This window comes from Stenella coeruleoalba (genome assembly GCF_951394435.1).
Source record: "Stenella coeruleoalba genome assembly, chromosome: 16".
NCBI classification, from domain to species: Eukaryota; Metazoa; Chordata; class Mammalia; order Artiodactyla; family Delphinidae; genus Stenella; species Stenella coeruleoalba.
The window spans coordinates 1,327,251-1,353,686 of record NC_137162.1 but is presented as its reverse complement, the minus strand read 5'-3'; the positions used below and the strand labels follow the sequence as shown (position 1 = coordinate 1,353,686).

Below are 26,436 nucleotides of genomic sequence, written 5' to 3'. Positions count from 1 at the left end.
GGAGGTATGGTGGGTCTGTAAATCGGCAGCATCTGTCTCACCTGCCGGGACCCTCCTCCGGGGTCGCCCAGCCCACCCGGGCTCCCCACCCTCCAGCCTCTCTGCTCCCACGGGCCGCCAGCCTGCGCCCGGTCCCGCCCCCGCAGCCAGTACCCGCGGGCCTGCTGGCAGCGCCCCCTCCCAGCGGCCCCCAGCAGGGCGGGCAGGGGTGTCCAGCAAATGGGAGCTCAGGGGCCAGCACCCCGGGAGAACGGGCTGCCTAACGTCCCTCCTCTCCCGGCGCTGGGGGGCAGACTCCCTGGACACGAGGCGGGGCTGCACGGGGGCACCCGGGCCTGGCCCGCACGCCGGGCACACGGAGCCCATGACGCCAGCCCAGCCCTGACTCCCACGAGGGCTGAGCTCCCCTCCTGGAGGAAGGCTGGGAAGGGCAGGGAGGGCCAGGCCCCCAGGCTGTCTCCCCGGGGCTCGGCGAGGTGGGCTTCGATGCCTGAGTACCTTCCGTTTGTGTCCAGTGGCTCCAGCAGATCGAAGAGACGGAGTCGGCCCTGCAGCGGAAGATGGTGGACCTGGAGAGCGAGAAGGTTGGTGTGCACCTGGCCACGTGGGCCCGCGGCCCGCGCTCCAGGTCGGCTGCGCCAGGCCCAGACACGGGTCCTCTTGCATTTCAGGAGCTGTTCAGTAAACAGAAGGGCTACCTGGACGAGGAGCTGGACTACAGAAAGCAGTGCTTGGACCAAGCTCACAAGGTAAGAGAAGTACGGCTGCCGGAACCCCCAGGGGCGGCGGATTTGGGGTGGAAACGGGGAAGGTTGTTCCCACGGCCAGCATGGTGTCTCGGGGGCCACGTGGCCTCGGACCTGCCTGGGAAGATCCTGCGCCCAGTGTGACCAGCGTGGGGTCACTCTTCGCATTTCTCCTGCCGGACACCCCTCGCCCGGCGAGCTCCGAGGACGCCTTACTGCTCCGTCAGCACCCCTTGGCCCCAGGAGTGCAGGCACACGAGCAGAAGTCAAGTGGGTATTTGAAATGAGCTGAGAAATAGAATTCATTGAAACAATGCATTTACAAATGAGGTGAACACAGCTGAATGTCAGTCAGTCCATCATCCCGCCCGGGACCCCCGCTTCTGTCCATCTGCACCAACCAGTGCACACGTGCCCTTTGTGCGTGCCTGCCCCATGGGAAACCGTTTCCCCCCAAGAAGCCTGAAGGGACGTCCCCGTGTGCGGTTAACCCCGACATCAGTACCGAAAAGATGGGTCCTGGAGATGACATCAGGGAGATGGCTTTGTGACACACGGACGCACGAACACACACGCACCCGCGCGCCGCAGGAAACGTCGCCCCGGGACTGTGGAGGGGGCTCCCGCACACAGGGCCGAGGGATGCTGTCAGGGCCCCCGGTGATGCTGGGTCCGCTCCCGGTCTGATGACTGTCAGGGCTGCTCCCCGCGTGATACTGTTTGGGGGCCCCCTTCCTCCAATTCCGGCAGGAAGGCCGCACGTTTTGCTCTCCCTCCCTGGTTTTCTTGACTCCATAGTTAGGCCTGCACTTCCTGCTGGATAATTAGCCATTTTATCTGCCATTCACAAAGCCCTGTGCAGGAGGGAGGCACCTACCGCCTTGGGATGACCTGGCGGCGGGGGACACAGGCCTGTGGGAACCTGCTGGGTTTCACACCCTCCCTGCTCTGTGAGCACAGGAGCCACAGCTGGGTTTCGAAGGGGAAGGGTGGTCCCCGCGTGGCTGAGGGCCGTCTAGGGCAGCTGGGAGCAGAGGCCTGGCCATTCACAGATGAGGACGCGTGCTGGGGCGAGGCTGTGCACACAGAGCCGGCATCCGGTGGCCCGTCGCTCAAGGTCATGCATGCAGGGAAGGTCAGAACATCTCCATCTCCTGCCAGTCTTGGGGTGAAGCCATCGTGATGCTAATTCTAAGCCCCACACTCAGCTGCCTTTATTTTTTTAATTTTTTGTGTGTGTGTGGTACGCGGGCCTCTCACTGTTGTGGCCTCTCCCGTTGCGGAGCACAGGCTCGGGACGTGCAGGCTCAGCGGCCATGGTTCACGGGCCCAGCCGCTCCGCGGCATGTGGGATCTTCCCAGACCGGGGCACAAACCCGCGTCCCCTGCATCAGCAGGCGGACTCTCAACCACTGCGCCACCAGGGAAGCCCTCGGCTGCCTTTATTTTAAAGCTGGAGCGTATCTTAAACACACTAAGTTCTTTTGCTCTAGGAAGTGGCAGCCGATGTGCTGTGTGAGCTGGCAGTGACAGCTGGGGACAGTTTATTTTGTAGCCATCAGGAACAATAACACATAAGCGAGGAACAAAGGTCCCCCCCATTTCCTAAAATGTCTACTCGGCCAGAAGGACTTTCCAGAGTCATTTTGCCTGAAGAAGGAGAAACGTTCATTTCTGAAGAGGTTACATCTTTGATGGGAAGATGGGAAGAATATAGCTTTTTCAAAGATTGTATCTGTGAAATTTCCTGAGGAGCAAGCTTTCAAAGTGCTCCAGATCGAAGTGCTAAGTCACTAGGAATTTATAACAAGGTCTGTGTTTTCGCGGCTGGGTGGCAGCAAAGGGGTGACACAGCATGTGTGTCTGGGGACCAGCGGAATGGCCGGCTCTCCATGTCGGAGCCCTGGCGGGGCAACGCGAGGGCCCTGGGCTGGAGCCCCCCTGGAGTCTGAACCCCGCTCGCCACCAGCAGGGCCCTGTACAGGTCGTCCAGCCTGGCAGTCATCAGCCTGCCTCAGTGCCCTGACCCGTGAGCCAGGCCTAACGAGCACCTGCTTTCTGGAAGGGGCGGGACTGAAGGGCTTCATGGAGGTGAAGCCCTAAGCCGGTACAGGCACCCACGGGCGTGGGCACCCTTAGGGCTATCATTTGGGACAGAGGAGGGGAGGGGCTGGGAGGCGGGCAGAGGCCGGACACGTGGGGCCTCATGTGTAGGCAGCAGGGAGGGAGGCAGACAGACAGACAGACAGACAGGGAGAGAGAAGGGGAGGAGAGGTGGGGCAGGTGTATGTCTCACAGTCTGGAGGCCAGAAGCCTGACACCAAGGTGCTGGTGGGGCCACATCCGTCTGAAGCTCCAGGGGAGGCCCTCCTGCCTCTTCCAGCTCCTGGGGGCCCAGGTGTTCCCGGGCTTGTGGCTGAGTCACCCCAATCTCTGCCCTGTGGTCACATGGCTTCCCCGCATCTTCCGTGACTGTCTCCAAGTTGCCCTCTTCTTCCAAGGCCACGAGTCAGTGGACTGAGGCCCCCGATCCAGTCTGAGCTCACCTGCACTGGGTGGCATCTGCTGTTTCCACATGATCCACATTCACAGGTGCTGGGGGTCAGGGCTTGATGTTTCTTTGCGGACACGAGTCACCCCACAGGCAGCACTGGGGACCGCAGAGCTGATGGCCTGGCCCCTCGGCACTACTGCAGACAAGCCCTGTGAGCACTGCCCTCCTTCCTCCTTAGTGACTCGGAAGCCCAGGGTTTGGCGAAGGTTGTGAGCGAAGGAAGAAGCCTTTGTTGTTCTTTCCTCAAGGGACACCCGCCCGGCCCACTGCCCCTCTGGCCCTCATCCGACTCTGGCCTCAAACTCTGCTGACCTCGATGTCCCTAATGTTTCACTGCACGTTAAACATCGCGTGGAAGGGAATGCTCTTGAAATAATCACTCCCGGACTGCTTCCAGCCTCCAGAACATCATTTAACTGGTCCAGGCGGAAGCAGTCCCCTCTGTGGGCTGGCCTGGCGGCGGCATGACCCCAGAACGGGGTGCCCCAGTCCCCCAGGCCGTCCCCGGGGGAGGAGGCAAGGACTGACGTGTCCCCTCCCGCCCCCAGCACATCCTGGAGCTGGAAGCCATGCTGTACGACGTCCTGCAGCAGGAAGCTGGGGCCAAAGTGGCAGAAATGCTGCCGGAGGAGGAGCACGAGAAGCTCAGGGTGGCGGTGGAGCAGTGGAAGCGCCAGGTCATGAGCGAGCTGCGCGAGCGGGACGCCCAGATCCTGCGGGAGCGCATGGAGCTGCTGCAGCTGGCGCAGCAGGTGCGCAGCAGGGGCGCCGCGGGCGCAGGACCTCCGGGCGGAGCGGGGCTTCCCATGCCTGGCCCTCTGATGGCCACACCTCCTCCGATGACAGTACCCTCCCGTGGCTGCGCCCCCCGAAGGTCATGCCCCCAGTGGCCACGCCCCAAAGGTCATGCCCCCAGTGGCCACGCCCCAAAGGTCATGTCCCTGTGGCCACGCCCCAAAGGTCATACCCTCCTGTGGCCACGCCCAAAGGTCATGCCCTCCCCGTGGCCACGCCCCCATATCCCTGCCCTCCAATGATCGTGCCCCCAAGGCCAGGGCCTTCCACCGGCCGTGCCCCCCGATGGCCATGCTCTCCAGTGGCCGTGCCCATGGGGGACCCTCCTGCCGGACTGCCTGTCCCTCCAGACCGGCCTCCTGGGCCATCCCACCCAGGCCTCTGGGTGGCACAGCCCCCCTCCTGGGTCCCCCCCACTCTGGGTCTCTTCCGTGGTTCCTCCCTCAGTGGCAAGATCCCAGTGAAGGTGTCACCTGGGGAGCAGCGGCTCATGGGCTAGGGACTGGGGGACCTTCTCTTGGCCTACAGGCACTTGGGGCCCTCAGGCCAATCTGGCCAGTTCATTTCTAACTGGGGGTGAGGGATCCTGGCAGACTAGACAGGCTTGGTGTGTAAGACATGCCTCAGCTCCACTGTGTGTGCTGGCGTGGCCTTTGTGGCTGTGTTCCGTGTTCAGATACGCTAGTGAATCCAGGTTTACTGTGAACGTCAGAGGGCTAAGGTCTGACCAGAGCCTTGGTCAGCTCCCAGGACTCTCACTGCCAGATCTGGGGTGGTCAGTGTGAGGACTGCCGCCTGCAGCCCCTCACTCCCATCAGACGGGCTCTGATCAGAGCTCAGCTGCGTCCAGGCTCCAGGCCAGGCATCCAGGTCCAGCGTGGGCACACACATGTCCATCTGCCCGGCATTGTGCACCAAAGTGAAGACTAGAGTTTCCAAACCTGAGGTCGGCCTTGCCAGGAGAGTCCTCCCCGTGACTGACTTTGTGACCGTTCTGGCTGCTCCTCTCACTGCCGTGACGGCGTTTTGGAAGGACTGTGAATTGGGCCCTTACCATTTCCTTGGGCTTCTAGCACCATGGTTTATGACCTGGAGATGTAGGAGGTGGGAGGGTGTCATTCCCGTCACAGGGAGCGTGGCCGAGGGGAAAGCTGTCCTCTCTCTTGCTGTTGCAAAGAGCAGACCGAGGGAGGCTGTGTCCGTAACGGAACCTGAGGCAGGCACGCTGGCTCTCCTCCCGAAGCTGAGGCTCCTAAAAGTCGGCGGGGGGGGGCGGGGGGGGCAGCCCGAGGCCCCCTCGCCGGGGCCAGCATGGCAGCTGCCCTGTGGCGACTGGCCCACCAAGAACATGCGTGAAAATCCTGGAAGGCTTTTGCCCACTTGGTGTCCCAAATATTCTGATTATTGAGGATTTTCCTGCTTTTAACATTGCAGAGAATTAAAGAACTAGAAGAAAGAATAGAAGCTCAGAAGAGACAAATAAAGGAACTGGAGGAAAAGGTAAGGCAAATACGAATCTGGGGGCTTGCTCTGTTGTCGGAGCTCACACACCAAGACAGAACAGGTATCTCAGGATGCCGTGTCGTGCTAGGTCTGAGGTTGGGGCATTTTTGGACAGAAAGAGGCTTCAGGGACGTGTCTGCTCGGGACAAGGAGCCGGAGCCCAGGGTCTGGGAATAACCCCGTCCGTGACAACCCAGCCGTGCCACCCCGAGGGCCATGCCTCTCACGGCCTCAGTTTCCCTGGCCGTCGGGGTGCCTGCAGACCGGCGACCAGCGGTCCCTTTAGTGTGATTCCTTGACTGTGGCTCCCAAGTTTGGAAACGGCAGGTGCTGGGGTGCAGTGGGTTGGGGGCCGTGTGGCTTGGGGTCGGGGAGGACTGTCCAGCTCTTCTCCCGACGGCTGGCTCTGCAACCTCCAAATCAGGGTACACAGAGCACCCTCAGACAGAAGCCTGCAGCGTGTGCTTAATTCTAGGACAGCTGAGCTCTTTTGGTCTGTGATTTAGGACGTTTCGATGGCTTCTAGCAGGCAGACCGCTTGTTCGCATCTTGTGACCGGTCTTGCCTGTGGGGTGGATCTCACCAAAGGCCGGCTCCCCTCTGAGCCTCTCAGGCTTGTCCCTGCCAGAGAGAACGGGAGGCTGGGGTCTGGACAGGACCCGCCACCCGCAATAGGCCACACGTCCTCAGTCCTGCCTGGGCAGAGCCAGCAGAGGCTCTGTGCTCGCGGGGCACAGGGACCCCTCCCCACGGCAGCCCCTGCAGCTGGACCTCCCCCTGCCCCGCCCACCCCTCCTGCAGATGAACCCGGCCCCTTCCCTGGGCACTTTACTGCCATCTGCCGAGCGGTCTTGGTGGTAACTTGCAAATCCAGAGCTGGTGACAGGCCCCTAGAACCGTGCGGGGCACGACCTGCAAAGCAGAGAGGCAGCCGGGGAGCAATTATGTGCCTGCCCATGGGCGCCAGACCGTGGGCGACACACACCTGGCTCGCCTGGGGAGGCCGGCGGGACGCGCAACCTCGAAGCGATGCAGTCTCTCCCCCCAAATGAACCTCTCTTTCCTTTTGCATCTTAAAGTGAGAGCATCTGTTTTTATTAAATACTAGAATTTTTAAAATTGGGTGTTTATTCTTTTAATCTAGCTGAAGCAGCTCTGCTTTTCCAAGCAGCTGTACCACCATCAGATTTTCTCTTGTGTCTAAATTGGCTGGACACCTCCCCCGACCCAAAACGAGGCTCCAAGTGTGAAATCTCTTCAGCACGTTGGCTGTACTTCATCATTTATGATGGGAGCGTGGTGTGTGCCTGTTGGCACTTGGATTGTCTTTCCGTAAGACTCCCGTCACCATTAGAGCCACTTAGCGCCCTCGCCGTCAGCCCTGGTGACAGGTCCAGATGGCCGGTCCCCGCCGCTCCCCCAGAGGCTGAGTGACCAGCAGAGCCTCCCTCCTGACTGTCACCCGCAGCCTGGCCCGTGGACGGTGCAAGGTCCCTGGGGAGGGGACAGCACCGTCACTTCAGGCCCCTGGCAGCGCAGCCCTTAAGCCACTGGACACCCGTGCGCCAGGATCTGCCCCTGAGCCCCAGCTGGCATCTCCACGTCGCTGTGTCTGTGATCACGTTATTTCTTGCCAAAAGCCCTACAAACTCTTTTTTCTCTTTCTTTCCTTCCATGTCTCCACCCTCCCCTTTCCTTTTTAGTTCCTATTTTTGTTCTTGTTTTTCTCCTTAGCTTTCATTCTGTGGTCATAGCTCTCCTGGGCACCCTGGCGTGGTGAGTATTTCGTCTGCATCATAAGGACCAGCACGGCCCCCGCTGTTCCGTAAGCAGGAGGTGCTTCCGGAAGGGGACAGCCAGGGGTCCCCCAGGTCCTAGAGGGGAGGGGCCTGCCGTCGTCAGAGGGGAAGGGGCGCTTGCCTTCCTCGAGAAGGAAGGAACGCAAAGGACCCCGTCCCACGGAACCTCCGTGGGGAGAGATGGGCACACAAAACCACTCCCTGTTCTCTGCTCCGGGCAACTCGGCGGGAGCAGTGCCGGTGGTTTTGTGTCTTTTCGTCTTTTCCGTTTCTCAAGTACAAGCTTGGGTGACACTGGAGATTCAGCCAGAGATGCCCACTTTCCCCGACAAGCTGGGCTCACGCACGACGTCACAGTCGTGCTGAGCTGTGGCATCGTGCCCGCGGCTTTCAGGCCGCATGTGAAAGCTTGACCACCGCTTCCTTCCCAAACAAGATGAGAGGACAAGTAGGGCGTGGCCTCACCATCCCGGCTCCGTCTGTGGCCCCCGCCCTCAGAGGACCTCCCCTCGGGAGCAGGGCCACCCTTCCTCATAACCCCATCCCTCCAGCCCTTCCCTCTCGCCCTGCAGCCTCCCTGACCTGTGTCCTGCGTCTCTTTTCTTCCAGCCCTCTGAGGAGCCAGACCCCTTTCCTGCAGTTGGACCAGAGAGCAGCAGGTGCCCCGGTGGCAGAGGGAGACGCCACATCTCATTCCTGAAGACTCAAGGGGACCTGGGCTCTGCACACCCCCTCCCGTCGAGGAAGAGGGAGAAAGGGGGTCTTTGAGCACCTCTGCGGGGGACTGTCCATTTTGATGAGGCAGAATCAGAACTAGTTCTCTGACTGGGGCTCCTCTGAAGAGACCTTGTCTTGGCTGTGGACCCTGGGGTCCTTCCTCGGGACGCGGCCTCCCCATCCTAGTTACAGGGACGCGCGAGTCCCCTGCTGCACAGGTGTGAAGAGCTGCTTCTGTGCAGGAGCCCCAAACTCCCACCTCCCTCTGTTCCCTTGATGACCAAAAGGTGTCTCAAAGGAAGATTCCCAGAAACAACGCAGACACCCCGCAAAACGATGCAATGAAGCTGCCACCACGGTGGTGACCTTCGTTCAGGGAAATGGGGACGGTTCCTGGAGCATCTCAAGGACCGTTGCCCCGTGTCTTCCAGGACGGACGGGCTGTGAAGACGCCGTGACTCACTGGCTGGGGTCCTGAGCACTTACTGAGCGACACATCCTGCCACCCTGCCTTGTTGATGACGCTGTCACTCGCGGGAACAGAACTGTCGCTGCCATGGTGCCACCAGCTTCCCGCCCTGAGCTGCGCCGAGGGACTGACCGGAGGGATGACTGGGGAGCCTGGTAGTGGGAGCTGGGACCAGAGCAATGGACCGACTGGGAAGGGGCGTGAGCTTGTCGGAGACGCAGGGGCCAGAGGACACCTCGGGCTGTGCAGCACCGTGGAGCCCCTCAGGCTGCAGGCGAGGCGAAAGCTGCCCCGTGCAGAGCTCCAGACTGCACGCTCACCGGGCAGTGCCCAGCGAGGATGGCAGTGCCCCGGGGTTCTGCGGACGTGAGAAGGGGGCCCGATGCCCGGGTGGCCAGCAGGTGAGGCTCAGCCGTCATCCCTGGGGCGTGGCGTCTTCCTTCCCGCCCTTTGTGGGCCCTGTGGGCGCCAGCACACCTCCTTCTGGTCTGTGGGATCCCACCTCCTCTGCGGCGAGGTTGGCCCCGTTTGAGACGTAGGTTCAGTTTGCTGGGACGTGGGCCCTGCAGCAGGAGCCCTGGTGTCTGTACAGGTGGGCGGGGGCAGGGTGAGGGCGGCTCACCTCCTACCATGGCCTCTGGATCGGAGTCTGCTCCCTGGGGGCATCTGGCGTGGGCTCCTCCCTGGTCTGAGGTGCTGAACCCATTACAGGTCTTCTCCGCCCAGACCCAGGACACCCCCGCCAAGGCTAGCCGAGGCCTCCAGAGGTGCCCAGTGGTGGGTCCCAGGGCACATCCCTGAGCCATGAGGGCAGCCTCTCTCAGCTCCTGGCAGAGAACTCTTCAAGGGCACCCGACCACTTCCGCAGACTCGGGCCCTGGCCCTGCACCCCCAGCTCTGCTGGCCTGCCCCGCCCACCCCGTCTTGCTCCTCCCACAAACTCCAAAAACGAGAGAGCGTCCCCCCTTGTCTTGTGGGGCCGTCCCTCCCACTGACCCTGACCCCCAGCTCAGTGGGCCTCCCTGTGTCCCCAGGTTGTCACCTCCTCTCCCTGCCCCAGGGCTCGGAGGCATCCCTGGGGCGGCCGGGTGGGTCATCCCCACGGCAGGGACAGAGGATCTGGACGGGGCTTCGTGCTCCGCTAGGGAGCCTTCCTCTCCAGGCAGAATCTCCTCGGCAAGTGTGTTTCTGTGGGACGCGGTGAGGCTCTGGTGGGGATGCAGTTCTGTATCCGAGTCTGCAGGGTGTGATGTGGGGTGCCGTGTCCCCCCATCACAGAGCCACCTGAACCTCTAAGAGTGGGGCTGCAGGGGCCCCAGGAGATGCACCACTGGGCAGAGAAGGGAGTGAGGCAGAGCAGATGCAGAGCCAGAGGCCAGAGTGAGACCACCGCCCGCTCGCTCAAAGGGGCCTCGGGACACTTGGCTCTTTCACGTGGCACGTCTGGGCACGTGTTCCTCTAAAGCGGCTCATCTCTGGAAACCGCGTGCGGTTAGCCTGGTGCAGGGCCCAGGCACGGCAGTATCTGCTCCCGCGTCCCCAGGGGTGCAGGGCATAGCCTCAGGCTAGAAAGATCACTCTGGAGGCTGGTTCTGGAGTGGAGGCCGGTCCCCGCCTGGTCCCCAGCCCAGTTCCACATGTGGGCCCTCAAATCCGAACACGCCTGGTCCCCAGAGTTCGGGGTCCCTGGAGTTCGGGGTCTCCTCTTAGAACTTGCGCTGAGGTCCTTGGGCTGCGCCGTATCGTGTGGAGGAAAGTACCAAACGCCCCAGTACTGCGTGTCCCATTGCTTGGTAAGGACGATCCACTGTCACGGCCTGACCTCAAAGGTCACTTGTAGCCGGTGAAGGACAATGAGCGACGCGCATGGGCGCGGCAATACCTGAATCAAAACGCACTGCCCACAGTCCCCGAGGGCCCGCACGGGACGCGGGTCACCTCTGCCCATCGGCGTCATCCCCGCAGCCTTCCCCCTGCTGAGCCAGCCTGGCTCTGGGGTCTGCCTTGCCGTGTGCCCAGCACCGGGGACCGTGCCCCAGAGCTGTGAGCAGGTCTCACCTGTGGAGGAGCCAGAGCCAGATGAGGACGGCTGAGAGCATGAGAACAGGTCCAGAGGCGGGGGCGCCGGGCAGGCACGGCCTCCCTGGGGGCCCGGAGACCTCCAGGACCTGGACGCTGATGGAGGCCCCCTTGGACAGAGCCATTCTATGGGTCTGGAGACCCAGAGGTGGCTCAGACCAACTCCCGGGCGCTCGTGTTGGGGTAGCCTGGGTGGGGGGCAGTGGGTGTCACAGTTCGGGGACGGAGCTGCTGCACCTCTCGGCTCGGGACACTGCACAGCAGCCCTGGAGCCAGGGTCAGGCGTACGTTTGGTGCAGTACGTGCAACACGAGAAGTTAACAGCTTCCTGAGCAAGCACCTCCTTTCTCCCATCAGCTTTTTTTTCTAAGATTATTTCTGATGTGGACCATGTTTAAAGTCTTTATTGAATTTGTCACAATGTTGCTTCTGTTTTATGTTTTGGTTTTTTGGCCGTGAGGCATGTGGGATCTTAGCTCCCCGAACAGGGGTCGAACCTGCACCCCCTGCACTGGAAGGCAAAGTCTTAACACTGGACCACCGGGAAGACCCCATCAGCTTTTTAAAAACCTTTTATTATAAAATAGTTACAGATTTAAAGGAAAGTTGCAAAAATATTAGAGTATAAATTTCCTGTACACCGTTCACCCAGCTTCCCCAGGTGTTCACATCTCATGGAATCACCACGCACTTTCCAAGTTTAGCTGGCCACCCACTCAGTTCAGACAAGCGTTTCTGCTCCAGGACCCCATACTCTGTTGAGTCGTTCTCCTGGTCCCTCCCAGTGGGCGACAGTTTTCTTAGCTTCCGCGTCGTCCTTGACCTTGACGCATCATCCTTGACCTTGACACCCTGCTAGGAGCTGGTGGATTACTTCGTGGGTCGTCCTCCAGTTTGATTTGTCTGATGTGTTTGAATGATTGGACTGAGGTTATGCATTCTTGGCGAGACTGAGCCCAGGTGACCCCCTCTCAGTGTGTTCGATCAGGGCGGCACGACGTCCATACACTGTATCCCTCTGATGTGAACCTTGATCAAGGTTCTGCCAGGTTATCCACCGAAAAGGTATCATTTATAACTAGAAATAGGTGGGGAGACGCTTTGAGACTCAGCAAGGACCCTGGTCCTCTTTAACCTTGTGCCCAGTAACTTTAGCAGACACGAGTGGGTCTTTCCTGCCACAGTGATTACTGCCTGTGCTCGTGGTTTTCTATCCCTACGTTCCTTCTATTTCATTAGAATTTTTCTCTGGAGAAGACCTGTCCCCCTTCTCTCATTTTTTCTTTACCCAATTATTCATAGCAGTATCGGCTCGTGGGCACATCCCTGAGCTTGATATATATGATAATATGATAATCCAACACCATCTTTAACTATTTTCTTGCTCAGATTGTTCCAACTGAAGCCACTGAGCTTTCCAAAAGGTTGATGCCCCTGTCCTTTGAGTTCCCGTCCGTGTCTTGAGCCCTTTCTCACTCTGTCTCCTCCGGATGCTCACGCTCATCTGTATTTTCCCTGCCCCAAGCCTCAAAGCAGCGACTCCTCCAAGGAGCTCCGGTTTCTTCTGTTGGAGGGTGGCGTTTAGGAACCGACATCTCCGGGCTGGTGTGTTTGCTACTCCCGGGGTGATAGTATTTCTCGGCCCTGTCGGGGCACACCCCCACTTCTTTGTTTATTTCTGCTTCTGTCTATCGTTTACCATCTGTCATCTCTCTGTCTATCTATGTATTTATATAGCTATATAGCTATTCTATAGCTATATAGCTATTTATATAGCTATTATTTATCACCTAGCTATTATTTATCTATCATCTATTTATGTATCATCTGTGTATATATCATCTATCATTTATCATCTATCATTTATCTATCATCTATCTGTCATCCATCATCTCTCTGTCTATCCAGCTATCATCTGTGAGTCTATTATAAAACCATCAGTTCATACTGACACTTGGAATTCAAGGCCAACCATTCAAGACTCGTTCCTGCCCCCCCTTTCCTTATCTGTATCTACTTTCTTTGGAGATGTGGCTCTTCCCATATAAACTGTGTTAATTATTTGCCCCACCCTAGTATCCACACAAGGACATTTCAGAATTGCTAACCCACATCCCCCGTGAGGAGCAAGTTTACCAGCAAGGAGACATTTGAGTGCAGAGTCCCTTTTATCTTTAGCCTTATAGTCTCCAGACAAAATATTGTTTTCCAGAATGACGTAGTCTGGTTCTTTTCCTCTAGTACGTTGTCCATTTGTGGCCGTTTAGGTTTGTTTGTTATATCTTGGGTTCCATTGGAGTTTCCTTCACAGAGTGATTTCTTAAAAATGTACACAGCACAGTTCCTGTTTGTCCTGTATAGTCTCTGGGTCTTGACACAGGTGGGCACAGAGTCAGCACACAGGACAGCACCATCGCCCCAGCTCCCTCTGCTTCCTGCCACAGTCACCCCATCCATCCCCAGCTCCACCCTTGGCAACAATGGGCTACGTTCCCTCTTCCGGTTTTGCCATTTACAGGTCTTATAAGTGGAAAATGTGATGCGTGCATCCATCGCAGAGCTTTGGGGTCTGGCTTTGCTCACGCAGCAGCACGCCTGGAGGATTCCCCCACGTTTCTGTAGTTCCTTCCTTTTTATGCTGAGTCATCTCAGTTGCACGGATGTGCCACATTTGTCCGCATGTATCTGCTTGTTTCCTGTTTAGGGCAACTGTGAATCAAACTGTTACAAACATTCATGTACAAGTTTTTGTGTAAATACAGGTGTTCGTTTCTCAGGTAAATACCTAGGGCTGATAAATGTGTGCTCAACTTTATAAGAAACTATTGTCCAAGGCGGCCGTGCGCGTCGCGTTCCCACCAGCGAAGTGTGTGGGAAGACTGTTCTCCACGTCTTTCGCAACACTTGATATGGTCAGTCTTTTTGGGGGGAGGAGGTCCATTCTAATAAGGGCACAGGGGTATGTTATTTTCGTTTTAATTTGCGTTTATCTGATGACTAGTGACGTTGGGCATCGTTTTATGTGTTGATTTTCCATATTCGTGTGTCTTCTTTGGTAAAGTGGCTATTGAAATCGTTTGCCCATTTTTTTAATTTGATTTTTGCTTTCTTATCATTGAGTTTTAAGACTCCTTTATACATTCCAGACATACACCTTTGTTGGTGCAAAAGTATTTTCTCTTTTATCTTTTTGTTCTCTTAAGGGTATCTTTTGAAGATAAGTTCTTAAATTTTGATAAAATCTAACTTACCAACTTAAAAAAAAATAGGTTGTATGGTATTGGACCTAAGAAAACTGCCTGATTCAAAGTCACAAATATTCTCTCCCAAGTTTCCCTCTGGAACTGTGCGACTTCATGTCTTCCATTTATACTCACGATCCATTTTTAGTTCATTTTTGCATTCGGTGCAGCTTTGGTCGAAGCACACTTTTTTTGCACGTGGCTGTCCAGCCCTTGTCTCCTCCCACCCCCATCGTAAAGAAGTCTTCCTCTTTTTGATTAAAATGCCTCCTGCTTGGCTGGATCGAGTCCCGCTCTGTGGTCAGCCCTATCCTGACTGGAGCGTCCTCCTGGACTCTGAGTCACCGCATACCAGGAGGCAGGGGGACAGAGCTGCTGTTTGCTGGCGTCCTCCACGCACGGCACGCCTGGTCCCCACTGCGTCCTGGGGGTGGGGCTGGGTCTCCAAGGACCTCGCCTGCCCAGCTCGGGGCCTGGAAGCCCGAGACGTGTGAGATTAACTGTCAGCAGCTGAGATTTACAGCTCTGGGCGGAGCAGGCACTGCATACCGACGAGCCGCCTCTCCTCTGAGCCGGGTCTCAGATTGCGCACGCTGCGCTGAGGCCAGGCGGCCAGAGATGGCGCTGTTGCCGTTTGGAAACTCAGGGATGAGCTGCTCTTGCCCAGAACACGTCCACGGTTAACGAGTATCGTGCACACGTGGAAGGGGAACCTGCATTCAAGAAATATCCGTAATATTTCCATCATAACCTAATGAAACGGTCTTTTTAATTTGTGTGTATTGTTTTATGTTTAAGCAGAGGAATGAAAGGTAAGGTGTTTTTGGTCCTCGTAGAAGGTTCACCCAGGTGCAAACAGCAGTTCGCGGGGCCGGTCGTGCTGGCAGGTGGGGGTGTGGGGGACGAGCGCTGCCTCTCCATCTTGGGAGGAGGGACGGGCGGTGGAGCCCCCAGACCCAGGCACTGAGGGGCCCTGTCAGGGCGGCTTCGTCAGCCTGGGCTCCAGCCCCAAGCGGGATGAGGGGGGCTCGGGGCTGAGGTCAGACACGTGCTTGTCTGATGGCAGGTGGCAAGCCAGTGCACGGAGCATGCTGGCCATGCTGCCCCTCGCAGCCCCTCATCACCGGGCTTTCTTCCTCTTTGCTTCTTGGTGCACAGAACTGCATTCATCCTGACACTGGCTCATTCCTGCCACTGGTCTGGGAATGGCCCACGTGCTCATCTTGTTTCTTGGCTACGCTGACTTCTAACCCTATGACCCCGCTGACTTCTAACCCTGTGACCCCGCACCATCACCCGCCCCTCCTCCAGGAAGTAACTGTCTTCTGGGCCCCGGGGCAACCGCCTGGTGCAGAGCTTTGTGGCAGACGCGTATGTTTCTAAAAGGCACAATTGTTGCTGTGTTTTAAGTCCTTGGCAGAGGTGTCATGCTGTCCGTGTCTTTTGGACACACTGTGCACTTAGTGTCACTGTGCTTAGACTCGCCTGTCCCGTGACCTGTGTCGGCTCACCCCTGTCTGGGGCTCTGTCACGGAACTCCACCGCCCCTAACGGACGTTTGCGTTTTGCTGTTGTGGACGATGCTTCATGAACGTTCTCGTAAAGTCTGTGGATGTGCTGGTGCAGGAGTTCCTTCTGGGTGTCCGCCTAGGGGTCATCAGGGGTCATCCAAGCACAAGCCCTCGACCTCAGGAGATGCTGACAAACGCCTCCAGCTCGCGTTGGCTTTGGAGTGTTGCTTTTTTTTTTGCTCTTTGTTTAGAATTCTGTGTTTACCTTATGGCAAAAGCCGGTCGTTACTGAGAGCTTTGCACAGGGTCTCAGACAGAAGTGGGATGTCTGGCTGGAGGCCAACGGTCTCCCCTCCCCCGTTTGTGCCTGTGCAGGGACAGCTCATGGCCTGCGGCCAGCTGTCTAGCGCTCTGTAATGTCACCATCTTTGTTAAAGCAATGACACGTCTTTTCACTAGCATGACCACGAGGCCATTAGTAAGAGATGCCGTTATTAGAGAAGTCGGTGCCAGAAAAGAGAGCTGGACGCCCCCTTGTAGGGCTGTGAGAGCAGCTCCTAGTAACCCAGGCAGGAAACAAAACAAGAACCAACGGAAAGAAGACAGAAAGGGTGTGCTCCCACCCACGTGCGGTCTGCGCGTGTGGTGGGCACGTGTGGTCAGGCGCGGGCCTGGGAGCCTGGGCAGCAGATTCTGCGCCCACACCAGCCAGGGAGACGGGTGTGCGTACAGCACGTGAACACAAGCAAGTTGCCCTTGTCTCCAGGAGGGAAGGACTGAGCTGGCTTCTGTGTACTTTCCTGGCCGTCCCCCGGGGGCCGGGCCCTGGGAACCTGGGCCGATGCGGACGAGGTGGGGTCCTGGGTGCTCAGACGGTTGGAAGGTGCGGAGCCCACCCAGTGCCTGCCTCGGCCGGTCCTGCACCGGGAGCACAGCACCAGAAGCTTCCCCCCTGCCCCCTGCTGGAATTCCTCCCCCACCCCACCCCGACCCCCTCACCGGAATGTTCCTCCTGGTACCCAGGGGCAGAGACGTGTGAGGCCATGGGAGTGGAGGACGGGCCCCTCACCAGACTGAGCAAGCGCGAACAGGGGAGCCCAGCCCCGGGGCTCTGATGCGCGATGCCTGTCACCCTGCGCTTGGCACCACCCTGCCCTCCAGAGCCCCAGGGCCGCCACCTTGTGCGCCACTAAGAGCCCAGTGGTGTGCCCGCCACCTGGCCAGCCGGGGCCCAGCCTGTGGCGGTGCCCGGCCGCCACACCCTGTCCACGCTCTGGGCCGCGGACCCAGCACGCACGGCCCCGAAGCTGCCAGGAGCTGCCTTCTCTGCAGGAGGTGCCAGGGGCTGCTGATGTGCGGGGCCGCGGGGCTCCCTGTGGGCTGCTCAGTCGAGGGGGGAAGGAGGCCAGAGGCGAGCAGGCGGCGGGAGGGCAGGAGCCCCCGCACGGGGCGGCCACGGTGGACCTGGGACCAGACAGTGCCCCCAGGCACAGCCAGTGCGGGCCGGGGGTCCAGGGATCCAGTCCGCGGCCCGAGCCCCCTGGCCCCGTGCCCGTGTCGCGCTGTCCCCGGCAGAGGTGCGTCCCCCCGGCAGCCCGACCCCTCCTCTCTCCAGGCTGGCTTCCCTCCCCTGGCTCCCACGGTCCCCGCCTCCCGTGCTCACCGCCCGTTCCCTCCTGGGTGGGTCTCAGCTGGGTCTGCTCCAGGTACCTCCTGCCGCAGGGGGACCCCTCCCCTGCCAGCTCAGCTGGTTCTCTGGTTCCCTGGAGGAGGGGACAGAACAGAGGTCGCCGGGGCTCCCGGCAAGCAGCTTTGGGCAGAACTCACGAAAGCCTGGGCCCCTCCTAACGCCCTCCGTGACGCCCTAACTTCCCCTGCCCTGGCACTCCAGGGAGCCGAGGGCTTGGGGGTCCTGAGAGGTGGGGCCTGGAGGCCGGGGGCCTCACTTCCCATGAGAGGAGATGGCTAACTCAGAGTTCCACCTCCAGAGCGGGGGCTCCGTCGGACGCGCAGTCTGGGGGTGGAGGGAGGGGCGCAGGTGGGGCCTTTGGGAGCTCCGTGAGGTCACTCAGGAGCCTGCCTCCCGCTGGCCTTTCCCGCTGGGCCCAGAGAGGCAGCTCTGGGTCAGGAGGCTGGCGTCTGGCCGGCGGACGGCCGAGAATTTCACAGATGAAAAGACGCACAGTCAAAGCAAATACAGCTTTGCAGGGAGCCGCCTGCAGGGGAGACAGGTGCATTTTGTGACTGAGTTCACCCCGCAGAGGTGCGCCTGGCTCACCCTGGGCTCTCACGCCCTGTGCACCCCTGCTGCTGAGCTGGGCGGGGAGGGACCCTGAGTCTCAGGAGGCTGGTGCGGACTCCGGGGCGCTGTGACCTTAGTGCTGGGCAGGGACGGGTCTTCCGACGCGCACCCCGGGTCTGGTCTACCGCCAAGCTGATCTCAGGCCAAGGTCAGACTGCGAGCCTGTGCACACAGGCACCCTTGATGCCCAGCGAGGTGGGAGTGCCCGGAGGGGTCAAGGCCGGCGGGTCCCACCAGCAAACATCCCAGGCCCTGTGGAGGAGGTGGGCAGCACCCAGAGGGCTCCCTGTGGCCCTGGAATGTCCGCCCCAGCTGAGGCAGGCCTCAGGTCTCTAATCCCCAAATTACTGGGTAGAAAACGCGGCAAACAGACGGTTAGGCTCATGTAGTTATTCTGTACAATGGCCGTTAAGGGAAGAGGTTTTGGGAGACTCAGGAATACAGGTTCATGGAAATGGCCTTCAAACTGGCGTAACCCCGGGTCACCTGGAGGCTTATTAAACCGAGACCACGGCCCAGCCCCCAAGTGCCTGGTTCCGCCAGGCGGCGTGGCCCAGGGTCCACGTCTCTGACAAGCCCGGGAGGTGCTGAGGGTCCTGGGACCCGACTTGCACCCCACAGGTGCCTTTAACCTCCCCTGGAGTTCAGGTTGTGAGGACACCGGGCTGCTTCCTGGCTGCACCTCATGTTTCTCCTCAGTTTGAATTTTCTTCAAGTGACCCTCTGACACACCCCGGGCTCTTCGGGCCTCGGAGCCCATTTCACGGCGTCTGTGGTCTTTTGTCAGGTTGCTCGTGTGAGACGTGGGAGGGGCCATGGCTGCCACTCAGGAAACTCGGCAGCAGCGAGGTGGGAAGGGCAGCTCTGGGGTCACACGGCTCGGGGCTCGGGTCCTCCCTCTGCACTCTCTTAGCCACGTGGCCACGACAGGTGAGCTGACCTGTGTCCACCTGGGCCTCCTGCTTTGAGGAGGTTGGGTGGCTAACCAGGTAATGCATTTGTAGAGTTGAGTTCCCCAGAGAAACAGAACCGGTAGGCTGGCTCATGTCTATCCATCTGTCCATATCTCTCTCCATCGGCCTGTCCGTATAGACAGAGGGAATTACTGTAACAGATTGACTCATACATCTGTGGAGGCTGAGAAGCCCCAAGATCTGTGGTCGTCAAGCGGGAGCCCCAGCAGAGCGCGTGTGTCCGTCCAAGTCTGAGGGCAGGAGAGGACCCCTGTCCCCGCTCAGCAGTCAGGCAGAGGGTTTCCCTCTTCCTCAACCTTTTTGTTCTAGTCAGGCCTTCAGCTGACTGGACAAGGCGCACCTGCACTGGGGAGGGCCACGGGCTTTACTCACCTGACCATTCAATGCTAATCTCATCCAGAAACACCCTCAATCTCCCTCCGCCCCCCCAACCAAGCACACAGGATAAAGTTTGGTGAACGCGTGGGCAAACCTGGCCCGGTCAAGTTGACACATAACGTGAACCATCGCAACTTTCAAGAGTGCTGGGGCGACACCCAAGTGTGACCGTCTCCATCAATAGGCTGCCGCCTTTGCTGTGTGTCCACTAGGCAGCTGCAGAGTCAGAACCAGGAGGAGACCCCGAGCAGAGCGCGGCGTGAGTGCGGACCGCCCTGGAGCAGAGTGGGCCTCCCGCAGTGGGCTCTCCTCTGTGGGGGGCTGGGAGAAGGACCTTGTAAATGGCCCAGGGTTGGGGCACTGACAGCAGTACTGTCACCGTCTGTGGGATTGATGGAAAGGCCCTGTGGAGAGCTGATGGGGGCAGAAGGAAGCTAAGCTGGGTCTGGGCGAGACCACCTATTTCTTTTCTTGTAAGTTTTCTAAAACATATTTTATTTATTTATCTATCTATCTATCTATTTATTTGGCTGCATCAGGTCTCAGTTGCGGCACACGGGATCTTTGTTGTGGCGTGTGGGGTCTCTCGTCGTGGCGCACGTGCTTCTCCCTAGTTGCGGCGTGCCCGTTTTCTCTTCTCTAGTTGTGGCACATGGACCACACGGGCTCTGTAGTTTGCGGCACCCACGCTCTCTAGGTGTGGCGCGCAGACTTAGTTCCCGTGGTACGTGGGATCTTAGTTCCCTGACCGGGGATCGAACCCGCATCTCCTGAATTAGAAGGTGGATTCTTTACCACTGGACCACCAGGGAAGTCCCCAAGACCATCTATTTCTTGATATTTCCCCCAAGTCAGAGCTTTGGGGAAAGAAGACCTTGGCCCCAAACGAGTTTGTTGTCGCCGTCTGTTTCTGTTGGGTTTGAAAATGTTTGTCTACGACTTCCCAGAATAGTAGTTCTCACGTGGAGAGGTTCTGGTTTTAGCCCACCCTCCGCTGTCCCATAAGCTGATCATACGTGGATTTGTGTGGGTTACTTCTGAGGGGCTGGGGCCTGGAGTGGGGGTGTGTTTGGGGGCAGAGAGCAAAGATCTGGGCTGCAGGGCCCTACCCCTGCCAAGTGCCTGTGGAGTTGGGCTCTTGCCTGCCTGGACCTCTGGGTTCAGTGTGCGGACCCGGGTTCACTTGTCTTGTGTGTGTTTCTGGAAACCCCAAGAGGCCCCATGGGCTTTCCCACGGTGCCCAGTGTAGTTGGTTCTGACCCCAGGAAGGCGCTGGTCATCCCTACCAACAGCTTCATGTTTCCTAACAGCTGAGGTCCCAGTGGGACTCCCCAGCACAAACACAGGCGGCGGAGCCGGTTACTTGGACTCTATTTTGACCTAAATCAGAATGTTGTTTCCTAATCCATATGTACGAATGCATTTGCATCTGTTACCGATGGGTGTTACTGATGAGAATTCTGCTTCTGCAGCTCTGAGCGAGGTTCTGACATCTCTGTGCCTATTGGGCTGGGCACCAATGTAAAAATAGCCCTGCTGCCAGCTGGGCCGTGGTCTGGCCAGATGCCCTCCTGTCCTCTTGTCCCTCGTCTGTCCATGTTGGTAACTATGAAATGAACCCACTTAGTGACGTTGTTTATCAACGTCCTCCTGTCCTTTATACCTCATCTCCCACCCTCAGCGCAGCCCGATATAAAATCACGTAACCTCTCCCTCCAGAAGGAAGGTAAGGGTGCGGTCCGCGGTGCCCACCGTTATCGAGACATCACCCCTCACCAGGCAGTAGTCCAGCAGACTCCGCCCCCCTGGGCTGGGAGCACCACCACGTGCCATGATTCCCTCCACGCCCTGCGTCCCTCCTCCCACACAACGCGCATCCTCGTCTCCATCAGTGCACTGTCCTCCCGCCTCTCTGTGAAGCGCTGCACACGCAGGGACGTGCCCAGCTCGCTCACTGTGGAATCCTGTGTGGACCCCAGTACACACGCAGGTCGTGCCTGGCCACTAATTCACAGTCAGATAAATGACGACCCAGTAAGTGGGCCGACGTGCTCACGGAGGCCAAAGGCCATGTCTCCTCCTTTCTGCAGCCTCACGGCCTCCTGAGGTTCCAGAAAACAGTGGAAGTGGGGTGCTCCCAGGTCCCCAAGGCCACCCGCAGGCTCAGTGGCCCACCAGGATTCTCAGGACTCAGTACAGAGTGGTACCACGGCTCGGAGCTATTGCAGTGACGTCATCAAGGCAGGCAGCTGGCTCTGTAAGGGCAGAAGACGCAGGAGGAGGCTGGAGGGACCCAGGAGCAGATGCCCTACACTTCCTCCCGCCTGTGGAGGCCACACAGAGCACACCCTCCCCAGCCTGAAAACGCAGCTGTGTGTGTGCGCTGTCTCTGCTGGGGAGCCGGGGTGTCCATTGGAGACTCGGAGCTCGGGGTTGGTACTGGGGCTACTCATGTGGGCACCGCCTGCCCGTTAGAATGCCGGCCCTCAGAAGGAGGCAGGTGTTTGCCGTAAATCACATCATTTGTACAAACGGTCTAGGCCAGACCACGAGCACAGCCTCTTCCCTCCGGGAGAGTTTCCAAGGCTGGGTTTCCAGATGCCAATCAAGGGCCAACCTGGCAGGCAGGCGCCTGTGCAGACTGCAGCTCAGCTTCTGCCCAAAGGGCCGCTCTTGAATGACGAGCCCCCCAGGGCCAGGGGACCAAGGGCAGACCCGCCAGATGACCCCACACTCGCCTGTCCCGCGTCTCGCATGGCTTCAACGTGGTGAGGTCTTGGGCTGACTGGGGGGATGGTCAGGAAGTTGGGCCAGCGGCCGAAAAGGGAGGGGTGGAGGACACCATATCGGAGGACATGGGACTGAGGGGCCTGTAGGGACTTGAGAGGTCTGGAAGCCTGGAAGCAGAAGCATGCCTCGGTGCGTGTGTGCGTGTGTGCGTGCGTGTAAGTGTGCATGTGTAGTGCTGCAGTCCCGGAGAAAGCAGAAAGCCACCCGTCCTGGGCACAGTGGTGGTGAACATTAGCAAAGTAGGGTAGGACTGGCTCAGGAGAGGATCAAGTGACCTCAGGCAGCCAAATGTTGTCACCTTGTCCCTTCAAACTGGGGAGTGACTGTTTCGAATTCTGCACCTTATTTTCGCCAAGATTCTTGTTCTGTGTTTGCGTGTGTGCAGCTCACAGCCCAGACAGTTATCATCTTAGCTCAGGAAGGCAGTGACATGCGTGGAGGACGGTGAGCGGGTGGTCAGGGCCCTGGCTCTGGCCAGCCTAGAACTGCGAGCTCGGGAAACCCCTTGTAATCTCCAGCCTTCAGCTTTTCCATCTGCAGAACGAGAGGGTCCTTTCTAACACACTAGAAGTGGATGAATTGACTAGAACCTATTTAGAGATGGATGAGATCGCAGGCATAAGGAACAACGTAAGTTTAACGCAGCAGATTTCAACCATGATGTGTGCGACGCTTGGTAGAGTAAGCACACGTGCGATTCTAATGCGTTCAGCGTTCATTCTACTTGGAGTGTCCTCTGACTGAGAAGTTGGTTTTAAAGTTAAAAACCAAAAACACTCTGTGGAGTTTCTAATGTCTGTGACCCCAGGTGGTGCGCTCCACCACCCCGCCCCTCCCCCTCCCCTCCCCTCCCCTCCCCCTCGCCTCTCACCCACCGATGCTGCTGCTCCAGGGTCCGCCCTGCATGTTAGAAAGAACCTGGGAAGCTCCTTCTTAACTTCTAAATATTAAAGACGTAAAAGGTAAAAAGGAAGAATTAGTGCCTAACAGAGGCCCACTTTCTAAGTACTAAGAAGAAATGAAAATTGGGCGGAAACGTGAGCACTCTCCCACAGGTGGGAGGGGGCACTGAGGTCGCTTCTGCACATGGTCTCATGGGGCACGGGGACTCGTCTTTGTGGCCTCGCATCTCCTGGGAAGAGCCGTTTGCATCTCCCAGAGGCTCAAGTGTGGCGCCGTGCCTGGGCCAGAGCTACCACAACCGGATGCCCACCTACAGAGCCAGCGCCTGGTCCTTTCTCCAGACCTTCCCCGCCGGGAGTCCCCGCCAGTGGCTCAGATGTCTCACACTAACAGAAAGCATTTGTCTTCACTCTTTTTCAGAGAAGAAGCAGCACGTCACTGAAGCCTATTTGAAGCGTGATTTCCATTCCCGCCGAGCATCCTGGTCCACGGCCCGGGGGAGTCTGCCCGCATTCGGACACAGCCCGACTCACGGCTTGGAGGTGGTGCATCTGTTGACCTCGCACCCTTGGGGGCCTAAGGTTGTGCTGTCAGTGCTGAATTTGCAGGGGGTACGTGTGCATGTGTGTGTGCACGCATGAGTCTGTGTGTTTGCACACACATGTGCTCTATCAGAAGACAGTGCACAGGACTGGGCTCTCTGAGGCACCTAGAAGTTGACCTGCTGCGTAATGAGAGTGCAGCCAGATGAGAATGTAATGGACAACATTGTATAAAAGAAACATAAACTGCATTGCCCAACGGCTGGAGGGAGGTACGCCTATGTTGTCTGGAAGTGTTAGGTTCACTTTACATTTGTGTCGGAAGAAACGTTCAACTACGGTGCAGATGACAGTGGCAGCCAGACCAGGATGAACTGGGAGAAAGCTTATAGAATCAGACAGACGTGCTTTTTTCTCTAGAGGGTGCAGGTTTTCTGCTGGGCAATGCATTGTTAATCAACACTTGTCCAAGAAGGACACATCCTTTCTATTGTCATTAAAGCCACAGTCACTTAGTCACTTGAACAGAAAACGAGGCCAGTTCACTGCTTCTCCAGCTGAGCTTGGAGTCAGGGTTTGTATCTCAAGTCCGAAATCTGGCTGAGTCCTTCCTGCGTACTTTAGTCTTGGTCTAATGACGGCCTCGTCTTGACACATTTGTCGTACTCAGAACCAAACAGCAGACAATAGTCTTGTGTTAACAAAAGCCGCCGTGGAGCTATGGATGAGCTCCCAGATTGAAGCCTGATGGACTGTAGGATGGAAGCATGCAGAAGCACCCCGCAGCTCCAAGCACTCCCTGTGGGCCTGCCCGCCCCATGTGTACCTGTGCGGGGACAGCAGCTGTGCAGGTTGGCCATTTCGGATCCCAGAATGTGCGTGTGAAACGCAGATTCACACCCCTCGAGTTTATTTGGGTCGTCATGATTTTGTGTGTCGTACATACGTCTGGAGTTCTTCGTATGCAACCCCACACCCCGGACACTCTTAAGCACAGCTTTGTAATTTTTAAAAGAAGGCAAAGTCTATAGGAAAGAGAAGCATGTAAATATGTACCAGTGCTTATGAAGTTGTTATTGTCTGTATGTAGAAAGGATGTGCACTGGAAAGGGAAAGCGGCTCAGTGAATGTTTTAAATAATACTTCACGTACCAAATTGCATTTGGTACATTCAGGAAAGCACACATTCAGTTGCAATGCCAATTCTTCTCTTCAGATATTGTTCTTATTCATGTATCATAGGCACCTTCTTTTCATCTGATTACAAAATCCAGCATTTCAGGATTGGGCTTTTGCAAAACAAAAACGAAGAAGAAGGGCTTCCCTGGTGGTGCAGTGGTTGAGAGTCCGCCTGCCGATGTGGGGGACGCCGGTTTGTGCCCCGGTCCGGGAGGATCCCACATGCCACGGAGCGGCTGGGCCCGTGAGCCATGGCCACTGAGCCTGCGCGTCCACAGCCTGTGCTCCACAACGGGAGAGGCCACAGCAGTGAGAGGCCCACGCACCAAAAAAAAAAAAAAAAAAGAAGAAGAAGAGAGAGAGAGAAAGGGGCAAACATGAGCCTTTGTCACTGATTCCTCCTGGTCCAATGAGCATCTGAAGAATTCAAGTATTTCATGATAACATGCGCTTTCTAAATTCTAGAGTGTACCTTGTTGCAAAGCCAGTGGGCTGGACTGAATTCCCTGCGAGTATCGGGACTCTCTTACCGCTAGCTCTTCAAACAGGGGGCGCGTGTGTGTAAGTGTGTCACTCCCTAACGCAGCAGGAGGAAGGACCCTGAAAGGCTGAAGCACAGAAGTGTTTACTGCGTAACCAGGATGTGGACACATATGCAGCCTAACGGTTATCGCCATAGTCACTGTGTGCACAATACCCAGAAAAACACAAATGTTTTCATTTGTCTAAACTACAAATCCATGTAAATTTCAGCTTTCCTTGTTGCCACGGATGTGTGTACCTGCTTCCATGGTCTAGAGCTCCAGTCGCTGAAGGACCGTGGCTCTTCCTCAAAGGGCTCTGCCCTCGAGGAAGCTGCAGCCTTCAGGATGCCCCGAGTGCCTTACAGGGCTGTGAACACCAGCTCTGGCAGTCAGGAAGGAGGGTGTGCCGGGAGTGGGTTTGGAGGCGCTGTGACATTAACCTACACTGACCGTTACTGCATCGTTGACCTTAAGACGGATTGTGTGTTTTAACACAGTAATGGATTTACGTCTAGGCTCAGGAAAATCAAGGTGTAAATTATGTATCAAGTCATATGTTTGTTCACTGTATATTTTTAAAAAGCTTTATTGTAAATTTATGCAGAAATGAATGAGGACTTGTTTTCTCACAGCAATGCGCCAGGCAGTATTCGTGTTCCCTGAAGCAGTTCCTTAATAACCACACTCTACACACCGGATAACTCTGTTCAGTGCTAAACAGTATTCAGAGGCCTAAAATAGGTTTGTATGGTGATCAGCTACAAAATTTTACACATATTTTTGTATTGTGATTCCTATGATATATACCAGAGAATTTTTACTCATTTGTAAATTATTGTACAGTTTTTAATAAAAGGTTGTTTTAAGTCTTAGAATATCAAAGTTCTCCTCCTCACAAAGTATTAAAGTTTGGACGTATCGGCTATGTTAGCCACTTCTGTGTTCCGTGTCCACGCTCTGAACGACAGTGCCTCTTTCCACACCAAAAAGGGAACTTGGGCCTTCTGCTCACTAGGGAGGGGTGCCGGGCATCTCACGTATAGCCCCATCCTAAGTCATGGGGAGCCTTCTGGAGCACAGGCTCTGAAATCAGAGGTCCTGGCAGCACCTGGCTGAAGTCAGCCGCCAGGGAGGACTGCTCCTGTAGCTGTTTGTCAAATGAGAACCAGAAAAGAAAAGTCAACCGCTGAGAATGGTGAAAGAATTTCTGTGAATGAATAAGAACACATTTTAGTCACAGTGATCCCACACAGGTGGTTAAAGCCTGTTTGATCTCTTTGGGGGAGTGGAAAACCAAGGTGGGACTGGGACAAGGGGATGGGAAAGTGAGGATTTAGCTCTGCAGGTGTTCTTATGCCAGCCAGTACTGGAGTGTCGTCGCACTGACTCTCACTGTCCCAACTTACGCTTTGAAATTCCGGCTGCACTA

General features: G+C 57.2%; 1 protein-coding gene across 1 annotated transcript in view; it reads left to right on the top strand.

The window, feature by feature from the left end:
* JAKMIP3 (Janus kinase and microtubule interacting protein 3) overlaps nt 1-23,196 on the top strand; it is a 105,628-nt gene extending 82,432 nt beyond the window's left edge. Inside the window, 7 exon segments of the mRNA XM_079899218.1 lie at nt 516-584; nt 672-749; nt 3,849-4,052; nt 5,530-5,595; nt 7,333-7,374; nt 8,007-8,984; nt 23,183-23,196. Coding sequence (XP_079755344.1) covers nt 516-584; nt 672-749; nt 3,849-4,052; nt 5,530-5,595; nt 7,333-7,374; nt 8,007-8,165 — 618 coding nt within the window. The 3' untranslated portion in view covers nt 8,166-8,984; nt 23,183-23,196.
* Nucleotides 23,197-26,436: the final 3,240 nt, after the last annotated feature.